Raw genomic sequence first — 10,666 nt, 5'->3', positions numbered from 1 at the left:
TTCTTGTAAAATTTCGAATGAAAAAAATAATATATATATATATATACACCGCCGTCCTTTTCCTGTGAATTATATAATTACTTCTATCCAAAGGTTGTCTGGCAGAAATCGGTTAAAGCGATAAGACCGTCCATTGTTCCACCGGTTATTTTTAATTTCATTGTATTGTATTTGTTTCGTTTTTTGGTGTACAATAAAGAATTTTGGTCTTGTATTGTACTGTATATACTATGGTATATTTTTTATACATATTTTTGAAATGGCTTTAATTTAGTTTGTAAACAAAATAATTCTGTAATGAAGCCAGTGTCTCTGCCGCTCGACCCAAGCAAAATGAACCGTATTGGTACGGGAAAATTTTGAATTCGAGCTGAGATAGTATACTCTTAAGTTTTTCTTTTTATATAATACATTACACCTTACCTATTTCTGCCGCCAAGTAGTAATGTGAGGTTTATTGCGTTCCGGTTTTGAAGGTAATGAGGGTGCCCGGTGATTGTTACAGGCAAACTTTTCAACTTACGTCTCAGAGCGATTTAAAGCTCTGAGTAGCACTGCGACTGTTATGGGCACGCGTGTCGCTTACCATCAGGCGCACGACTTGCTCGTCCCGCCACTTAGGTAGTATCATATCAATAACATAATTCGAACGTAATGTTGGTGAATCATTCATTTCCAGTTGTTCTGATCGTGGCGGTAACATGCCGTCCTGACAAACCGGACTTGAAGCAGCTGAAAGCCGAGGCAGCAAGGAAGAAGGCTTGCACGCGCGACTGCACTAGTGTCAAATTCGAGCCCGTCTGCGCTGGCAAGCAGGGAGAGAAACCCAAGTCCTTCGGCAGCGAATGTGTTATGAACAACTACAATTGCGAGCATAAAGACAGTGAGTTCATATTAAATTGTATTCATTTGAATGTCCTGTATAATGTTCATGATAACTACGGAATCTTCGGATGTTAACATGTACTAAATTTATGAAAGTTTTTCTTCACTCAGCCAGGTACCTTCACAGCTACCAGCGGCTGACTAGAGATGTCGCTAGTAATTGCAATGTTAAGTTTATTGAATATCACGATGATTTAATACTATGATATTCAATTATTTCCTTGTGAAATTACTTCACTACTTTATCGAACACTAAGAAAAATTAAATTGATCGGGATGAATTCGAACTAACGCCTTCAGCATACCGTACCTAGTACTATATTACCTACAAACTTCAAGTACGTAGGTACAAAAATGTGAGTAGTCTATGATTATAACAGACGATTATCTATATACTGCTGGAGTACTATCAGAGCAAAGTTTAAATTATTTTTTAAATTTTTCTTAACTTTTTTATACTAAACCAAAGTTTAGCCCTAAAAAGTAAAGCCACATCCGGAGTTCAATGATTGTAAGTTTAATATAAGTTTTTCCCGGTGTCAACTTAAATCTCTATATTTTAGTTGAACAAAAGTCATGTCATGTCAATAAAAAACTTTAGGGACGTAATCATTCTGTACACTCTAAAATTGTAAAATACAATAGTTGAAATTCACAGTAAATGTGTGGAAATCAATGCCTACAAAAATAGGTATATCATTGACAGAAAAATCTGCTATCAAATGGTCAGCTGATTTATCGCGCGAAGCCTTATTTCCATAGTTTTTCAACTGCTTATTTAAAATTGTGGCACTGTAATAGTCGAGCAGCCGAGTGTAGCGTGAAGTAACTGGTTTAATGTTCTTCCATTGTTACTGCGATGTAAATTGACAACAGGACCATGAGTCAACGTGTTAAAAAAGCGCTTGTGTTTGGGCATAGCGTATTTTCCTCAATTTTAGCACTTATTGTTTTAAAAAACCATAGCTATTCCTAGAACGATATTATGTGCAGATTCTATTAACAACAAATGAATATTTACCTATCATCTTATATCAAGGTTGTCTAAGGATCGTACAGAATTGTGCACTTGTGTTTTTATGTCATTTTGCGTATGTGTAATGATTAGATGACTTCGTATTGTAGTTTATATATTATAGAAAAAATTGAGTACAACTGATCGACCGCATGGTTTTATAGATCTAAGTTGATTATATGAAAGTGATTGGATTATGTTTGATGTTATTTATCACAGACGTATATCTAGTCTGTGTTATTTATCTACGCATATTTTTTAATAATCTATTGACACTTTAGGGTGACAATAAAGTGCGCAAAAATCAATTATATCAAAAATGAGTTTCAGTAGGTACTGACTTCTTGAGACCTTTATTATAATAAATCTGTTTAATTTAGATACACGCTATTCCACATGAAATGTTCGTTTTTATTTATTTTTTCTTTTAAAAGATTTTGTAAATGGAATTTGAATGATTTTGTAAATGGAATTTCATTTTTGTTTCCAGCCCTCAGTAAGATCAGCAACGGCGAGTGCCCCGGTTCCGATGGTATCCGTCTGTCTTAAGCAAGTGTAATAAAACACAGCGAAAAACAAATTATAATCTGCAGGTTGAACAGAATTTCATGACAATGTTTTTTGGAAGGATTGTTAATTGCTTACTCACTTCCAATCTTTAGAGACGCAGATACGATTATGGCGTTGCCGCTGCCGAGTGCCGAATAATTAAATTTTTAAGAATTTTGTATCAAAATGTTAGCATGACCTCTAGCGGTTGTAAGAAGAACTAGATTTTCAGTAGTCTCTTTCTAATTTTCATTCATTCTAAAAGAGATTCGATTATTTTTCATGATATTCTGGACGGCCACGTACACCTGTTTATTCGAAGTGTATCCAAATTATATTTAATTTAAAAAACCGTAGTTAGATATAGAGATTATGCCTTTTTAAACATACATATTTATTTCGATGACTACCACAATACACATTATTTTGTATTCATGTGTAACTAACCCTTTTATCACTGTGATTTTATCATAAAACGTATTAAGGTTAAAAGATTTTAAAATTTTTGATATTATTTCGATTTATTTTTAATGTGTGATTTTGAATTAATTTCGATTAAATTGTCTTCTCCATGTACGAGTTCCAGTTCTTTATTTACCCTTGCACTTTTGCATTTAAAGCCAGTCTGCATGAAGTAAATAAAAACATTATAACTATTATTTCTATTTTTCTTATACGTGACGAAAGATTAATCTACAGTATTTTTAATAATTGTGTCGCGATTATGAATACAGCTTGGGTCAGATTTAGAAAAGTTTCAAGTAGCAGTAGAGCGCCTTGTGAAAGAGTTCGTCCAGGGAAATATTGTCACCCTACCTATTTCTGCTACTGCTTCTTACTGCGTTTCGGTTTTGAAAGGTGCTGATGAAACTACGGGCACAGACATTATAATACTATACTAGTACAGATAGATAATCTCAAACTAATAATTAATGTTGCACTCGTAACTCCACTTATTTTTAACGCTTATTTTGATTATTATCGCGTGCTGATCAATAAATCGCACCCTTAGTAATATAAGGGCACAATCCAAAAAAAGTAGATTTTTGGGAAATTTGGGAATTGATAGGGACTTAAATAATAAATGGGATCAAACTTAAATAACTGCATATTTCTGTTATATTTTTTGTACTATATGGCATAAGCATGTTATTTGAAAAAATAGGTGTAATGTAGGGATCCAGAATCTTAATACGCGATTTTCCAAAAATCTACTTTTTTTGGATTGTGCCCTTATATTACTAAGGGTGCGAAATGGTAACGAGTAAACCCGCGATGCGGTTGTACTATTATTCGAAAAGGCCGACAGATGGCAGCAAGTACAATTTTGTCAGGTTATTGCTCTGGCCCTTGTTCAGGCGTTGATTATATATAAATAACATATAATAAAATAGCAAAGAAGCTGAGTCTGTAATTTTAATATATTAAAGTAAAAGTCAGTGCTAAAACGCTGCTTAGCTTCGACAATAAATTCAAAGAAATGCCATCTATACAATTTATTGGAAACTAACAAGTCGAAAGTATTGAGAAACCTTCGATTTGTTATCTTATCAACGACAGTTGTCACCAATTTACATAATTGTAAATGAATTTTAATTGAACATTCCTAAAATTTCGTTTAAATAGTTTTGCATTATTTTTTTATATTTTATACTTCTTATTTACTATACATACATAATGTTATGTAGCTCAAATTTTCGAGTTTCAATAGATTTACATTTTTTTCCAAGTCTCGCCATCTACAGTTTTAAATACGTACTAAAGTTAATTTGTATGAATTGATAACTTAGTACTCATGCTGCAGGCACATGGTACTTACCAAATTTGTCTCTAGGTGCACTCAAATTTTTTGGGGTTTAAAGCTCTGTGTCATTGCAAAATAGTTATTGGTTGGTGTGTCGCTTACAACCATTATAAAGACAATTCGGAACGAAAAACGGCACAACTAACATTTTTATTAAAACGGAGTGTATATATATATATATCAGACCTTTAAATGCAGTTATAATAGTTTTTATAATTTTTTCTAAGTTAAAAGTGAATTTATATCAACTACAAATAATAAAACATTAACATTTATCTCGAAGATAATTCATTACTCATACAAATCGTTATGGTCATTAAATAAAGCTCAGAATTGTAGTTGATTAATTTTGTCTATATGATATATGAATCGACTTTTTTATTTTGTACAAATACCCCTTTAAATAACCTTACATATATTAAACATACTGTGATAGAGAAATTTCTAAGATACACAAATATAGAAATTCTATTTCCAGTATTACAATCGGAGTTGATCGACAAGTCAAAGTACGTAAAGCTATTTGTAGAAGCACTAAGAAGCAATATGGACAATAAAGATAACAGACTTTAAGTGGGACTACGCATCGAATGACTACCGGTTTTATAAGGAATCATTTATTTCTTAGAAACGTAGAAATAGGACAAACAAATTTATTTAGGTACATAATAGACATTCTAACAAAATAGTTATTGACAGCAGTAGCATATTATATTAAAGTATATTGACATAGATAATAATTATGAAGAATATCCACATACTTAACTAAACTAGGAGGTGAATGACTTTTGAAGTTGGTTTTTTAGTACTCTTTGCTGAGATTATAGGTAATTTAAGAGATACGCGTTTTTTGTGAGTCTATGCAACTTCAAAGAAAGTTATGTCTTTAGTCGAGTTTTGTGCATCTCTCGGTCATATAGATTTTATCATCAGAATTTTCTTAATTATTGTTTTCACCTCTGAGCTTCCTCCACACGAAATAAAGAGAGAGTAGCCATCGCTGCTTTATCGTTAGGCGCTACCACATGTCTGTGGGCGTTACGCAGACTATATTTTTGGGTGCGAAGCAATTTTAGAAAACTTTATAGGTTTTGACAACTCAGCGGCACACAGAATATATAACATCGTCAGCTGCGCTACATGAATGATTCAGAAAATCGAATAATCTATATTGCGCTGGCTCCCGTTTCGTTGAAGGTCGTAGATGCCATTTCCATTGCTAGTTTAGCAGCAGTAGAGCTCGATGTGAATGAGTTTGGGAAGTAAAGCCACCTTTCATATTTCTGCCGCCAAGTAATGTTAGCATTACTGCGCTCCGGTTTTGAAGGCTTAGGGTGCTGGTGAAATTACTGGCACATGGCACTTGTCAACTTATGTCCCAGGGAGACGGGAGCTCTGGCAGTGTTCCTCAGATCTTTGCGAGTGAATGCTCTGAGTTATGGACAGGCGTGTAGCGCACCACGACTTGTTCGTCCCGTCACTTGATATTATAAAACAAATCGAGTTCTTAGGTTTTCGCGATTGTTACACATAGGAAATGAAACTATTTCTCCGGATTTAAATCGCGTATATTTGTTTTTTCAAACAAACCGACGTTTCGGGCCCTTTACAGATCCCATCCCTTTACAGTCAACCGTGACCATGGGACCTGTAAAGGGCCCGAAACGTCGGTTTGTTTGAAAAAACAAATATACGCGATTTAAATCCGGAAAAATAGTTTCATTTCCTATTATAAAACAAAGTTAGTTTTAAAACAGACAGGGAATTGCGTTTTTTGTGCTATTAAATACTAAGTATTTTATCTCTTTACAACTTGGAAGTATGGTACATATAACTATTAAGTAATCTGTGGTATGGCAGGTAAGTATAGCTACGTAATTGGACAAGTGAAATTTAATAAAACTACTTCCGTTTCCAATTAAAATTTATTTAGTAAAACTATTGATCGCTAACGACATAAAACCGTAATGTTAGTACTTTGTACAATAAATTAAAATAAACTTAACACTACATCAATATATTTACCTAATCTAAAACAAAACAAATTCTTTGAAAAGAGAAAGAAACTGAATTAGATATTTAGAATTTTTAGACATTTACCAAAACGAATACTTCACGAAATACTATTGATAATATTTTCGTCTTAATATCGTAACATTTAATAAAATAATGGTATATAAATACGTTAAATGTATGCAAATTGGATCATTTTTGGTTATATTGACGTAATTTATTCACATTGTGCGGCAGGTCAACATTCGCCCAAGCTGGTTATTGCGTAGTCTGAAAAGATGTAAAACAATTTATTAGAACTTAATTTACACATACACAAGATTTGAAAATGTTATGAACAAATACGTGATTGAATATGAATATAGGTCCATATCAATTGCCTATGAAAACATGAACATTTGACTTCTCCAAAAAATCAGAACATGCCATAATCGCCACGTTTCGGCAAGTTTTAATTCACAGAGATCACGATTAGAGGTGAATTAACTCTTAAACAGAAATTACCTAGTTCTGACTCACAAATACAGCCAACAGCACATTAATAATAATAATAACAATAACGCACACACTCAACACTAGGTAAACCCTGTGTCGTGGGTGCCATGGATACACACATAGACAAATTATACCCAAAGTCACGAGAGAAATAAATGTAGGCCATGCAAATATTTCTCCCAACCCGGGAATTTGGTACACATTAATACGCTTTTGTTCGAATATCGCCTACAGTGCAACGCAGCAAGATCTGTCAGTGTATAGTTTGATGTGCTGCCGTCTGTACAACAAATATCAATATTAGACCATACTTACATGTGCTTTCACGGCATGATACTGCTTCCAGTTCACATAGCGTAGCAAATGTTCTAGCTGTGCCAGTTGCGTCGAATGCACACACAGGACCCGCAGGGGGTGAGGCGCATCTCCCCGCGCAGAGCGGCGGCGGCACCCCTTCCCGCACCACGGGCTTCATCTCCGTCTCCTGGGATATTATTCTTGGGTGACCTATGCGAGATGGCACTAGCGGTATGCTGGCGGATTGGGCCCCACGCCAGACTGGAACGAAAGGTGATTGATAAAAAAATTATTTTCTACAATAGGGAGACAATTCGCTGGGATCGTCAAATATATCTCAATATAAATATAGCAGGGAGTGAAGTATCTTCACTCCCCGAGTAGAGCTCTACATTTCTTGAATTTATGTTTACATGATAAAGTTGTAATGCCTTTATTTCATGGCAAATTACGTTTGGAACTTATTTCAGTTTACAGCAATAGTATCTCAAAGGAGAGAAAGATCAGTCTTGGGGTACATATTTCAACTAGATTGAGGATGGCTTTAAAAAGGCCAGGATAAAAGTGGCAAGAATGTTAAGGCGTATATGAAAAGAGTGATGCCAGTGGAGGAAGGTAAAGTACTGTGTCGTGAGCTTAGCAAACTGACTTGCATGCCCCAGTGGGAGAAAGGTGTGATAGGTATGTAATGATAGGTATTTTTGTCTTTTTTCTCTTCATTTGATTTTTCTGTATTGAATATGAATTTTTATGGTTAACATGAGTGCGCATTTGATCTCCATCTCTTCTGATGGACATATCGCATATCTTCGGCCATGAATTGAGACATTATTAATTGTTTCTTGTTTTATTCCATTATTTTACGCAAATGAGATTATCGCATATGTATTCATTTGTCTAAACTTTTCCTGTCATCTTGTTGTTGTGAATAGGGAAAATACCACAGTAAATAGAAGTAAATAAACTAGTAGACATTTTTGTACAAGTAGAGGTAGACTTTACGGAAAACAATGTTGAAGTTAGTGTTTTATTCCAAGCTTACGTTAGAATAATAAGTTAAAAAAAGGTCAGTGGCAGTACTCTACAACATACAATTTATATTGACCGTTGAGTTCCAAAGTCTATCTTTTGTCATTCACACTTTGTTATTTAAACAATATTTATTAGCTTTATCACTATTTTAATTAATGGGTTCATGCGTAATTTGTTGTAATGATGTATGTGTGCTTAGATAGCTGTTTAAACTTTGCTGTCATAACTTCAAATTGTGTGTTTGCTTAGTAATGTTGATGACGAAGGGATATAAACATTTATTTCATATATAGCTTGTTTTATATACATAATTAATCACAGATAAATTATGTTTTATATTTCTCAACACTGACTGTATGAACAGGCAACATATCAGAAAGTTCATTGATTGTAAGCCGCCTACCGCACTTACGATACAAGACTCTTTACTTCAAAACTATTATGGATTTAGTTTTCCTGAATTTTAATTGGAAATAAATATTTGTGCCAGAAGCGGGGTGGTATTTATTTAGATCAGGCATTTCCGTACATTAAAAAGGCCTCATTACTCGTAATTTTCTGTTGTATCACAAAAGAGTGATTCATAATGTTGTGCAAAGAGCGATTATTTTTTATCAACGTTTTGCCTAGAACCCCGTTTATGTAGCGGCTTGTTATATTTTCCTTAAAATTGGATGTAGGGCATCACGTGGTTCCCACACTGACTTATTTCCTAATTCATTGATTATAACTTTGTAATGTCGATCGTCTTATTTATTGATTCATTAATTGGTTCAACAACAGCTTAATACACTTAACGTTTACATACCTTACTATTTCACAATACTACTGTGTATGTAAGTCAATTACAATATTTATTAACCGAAAACATTATTCTCATAATCACTTGCAATATAAAAAAGTGAAATGTTTAAAAATGATTACATAACCTTTCAAATATACATTTAATTCTTATTGTTATCACCCAATTAAAACTTCATGTAAAAACTATAAAAAGCTATTGAAAAGTATAAAAAACATGATTTAGGCTGGTTTCATAGCTGTGTGTACGGACAGTCCGTCTGCGGGCCATCCGCATGCGTAGAATTCTCAATCCTCTGAATCAAGTATTTAATATATTGCGGATATTCACGGAAGACAGTCACCTAAAATGAACACACGGGTGGTTGGTGCGAAGTTCACGCGGAGCATGTTCTGTACGGAGCAATCCGGGTCACTGTAAAACGATATTCTAACGCCACACGTGTCCGCAGATAAATCCGCACTGCTAAACCAGCCTTATGACTAACTGTCAAAATATATGACAAGGTCTACACGACTACTCAGACTATTGTGCTTGGAAAGCTTCCTGGGTACCGGGGAATGGCTTATTAAATTTGTCCTGGATAAGAGCACGTGAATAGGGTGGCTAATTTGCCTGCTTGAGTTGGGACGCGGAACAGTATGTGCAATTCTCGATAATACTTCCGGAGAATCAATCAAATCAAAATTGTAGAAGAAAAGCTAGGTAGAGTTCTTTGTAACACTGTTTTTTTCAATTAGCGGGTAAAGTAATTTTATAATATATTCATTCTAATACCAAATAAAGTTATTTCCTAATCGTTTTCACAATCTATAAATGATATTAATATATTATATGGAATTATATCATTTAAAGCGTAATTTTGTTGTATTTTAGGTTCGGCGATTTTTTAAATCTCTCTTGTCACCATTAACACGATTTTGTGTGATAATGCTTTGCTAAGTTTCAGTGACCATTACAACGTGGAATTGAGTTCGCCGGGCTATCACATAAACAATAAAAGCTCTGAGTTAAACGATGACAAGATACTATGCTCTCACAACTTCAAAATAGTTGCGATTTCATTATTTACCTTTTTATTATAAATCTCTTAATTTTAAGTATATGTGTTCGCCTATATTTAAGTAGATTTTAGAATTTTAGGAAATACAATTTTGATATGTTATGTGCCTTAAACTTTGTTATGTAAATAATAAAAATAATAAATATTATAATAGAACAGTCTCAACGATAACACGGACTTGACAGTAGAATTAAGAGTATTTTAATACTATTTAAGATTTTGCTATTATAAAGTTGGTAAAGGCCTGATAAATTTGAGAGACGCCCAATGAGAAAATATCATGCATTCAAAAAATTTACCCAACAATAAAAAGGGAACAATTGGTATGAAACATTTTTTTGTGCTTGTCTCTTTCACGGGTCCCATGGTCACGGCTCATAGTCGTAGTCGTAGTAGGTTAAAATAGATCAGACCAGATCTAAAAAAATAGTTTCATTTCCGATGTGTAACAGTCGCAGTTGCGAAAACCTTAGAACTAAGTATAAAATAATTTAGACACTGGACTGTACATGAAATCACTGTTTTTCTAAGTATCTTTCCCTATTGTAAGACGTCAATAAGTCTCTTAAGTGTCCGGTTACTATCAACACTAACAATAAACTAGCTTCAGTGGGTGTGGGTGATATGTTGATAACCCTTGGATTACGACGCCAAACGGTCTATTCGAAGTGAGTAAGCAAGTACTTTCAGGAACGATCTTTAATGTTTACG

At 33.9% G+C, this 10,666-nt stretch overlaps 2 protein-coding genes across 3 annotated transcripts in view; one reads left to right on the top strand and one right to left on the bottom strand.

Annotated features, from left to right (window-relative positions):
* LOC113229577 (vasotab-like) overlaps nucleotides 1-2,944 on the top strand; it is a 4,479-nt gene extending 1,535 nt beyond the window's left edge. The window contains exons 2-3 of the mRNA XM_026463229.1: nucleotides 680-883; nucleotides 2,391-2,944. Of these exons, the coding sequence (XP_026319014.1) occupies nucleotides 680-883; nucleotides 2,391-2,449 (263 nt within the window). The 3' untranslated portion in view covers nucleotides 2,450-2,944. The remainder of the gene's footprint in view (nucleotides 1-679; nucleotides 884-2,390) is intronic.
* A 3,236-nt stretch (nucleotides 2,945-6,180) lies between these two features.
* On the bottom strand, nucleotides 6,181-10,336 carry LOC113229622. 2 transcript variants are annotated; one of them, XM_026463282.1, is made up of 3 exons: nucleotides 10,255-10,336; nucleotides 7,077-7,319; nucleotides 6,181-6,536 (listed from the first exon to the last, which is right to left on the bottom strand). In XM_026463282.1, the coding sequence occupies exons 1-3, from the start codon at nucleotides 10,319-10,321 to the stop codon at nucleotides 6,505-6,507; spliced, it is 342 nt and encodes a 113-aa protein (XP_026319067.1). In that variant the 5' UTR covers nucleotides 10,322-10,336; the 3' UTR covers nucleotides 6,181-6,504. The 2 variants fall into 2 exon arrangements, with proteins under 2 accessions (XP_026319067.1, XP_026319068.1); XM_026463283.1 differs by lacking the exon at nucleotides 10,255-10,336 and adding an exon at nucleotides 9,236-9,479.
* Between the last annotated feature and the right edge of the window lie 330 nt (nucleotides 10,337-10,666).

This window comes from Hyposmocoma kahamanoa, unplaced genomic scaffold (assembly GCF_003589595.1).
Source record: "Hyposmocoma kahamanoa isolate Upper Pololo Valley unplaced genomic scaffold, ASM358959v1 62, whole genome shotgun sequence".
Lineage (NCBI taxonomy): Eukaryota > Metazoa > Arthropoda > Insecta > Lepidoptera > Cosmopterigidae > Hyposmocoma > Hyposmocoma kahamanoa.
Note: the sequence above shows the minus strand (reverse complement) of the source record. Positions and strands in the feature narration are given on the sequence as shown.

Coding starts and splice junctions, on each gene's coding strand:
- LOC113229622 (XM_026463282.1), bottom strand. CDS start 10,321: ATGGGACCCGTGAAAGAGACAAGCACAAAAAAATGTTTCATACCAATT. Junction 7,320..10,254: donor TGTTCCCTTTTTATTGTTGG/GTAAATTTTTTG, acceptor CTTTCGTTCCAG/TCTGGCGTGGGGCCCAATCC. Junction 6,537..7,076: donor ATCATGCCGTGAAAGCACAT/GTAAGTATGGTC, acceptor ACATCTTTTCAG/ACTACGCAATAACCAGCTTG.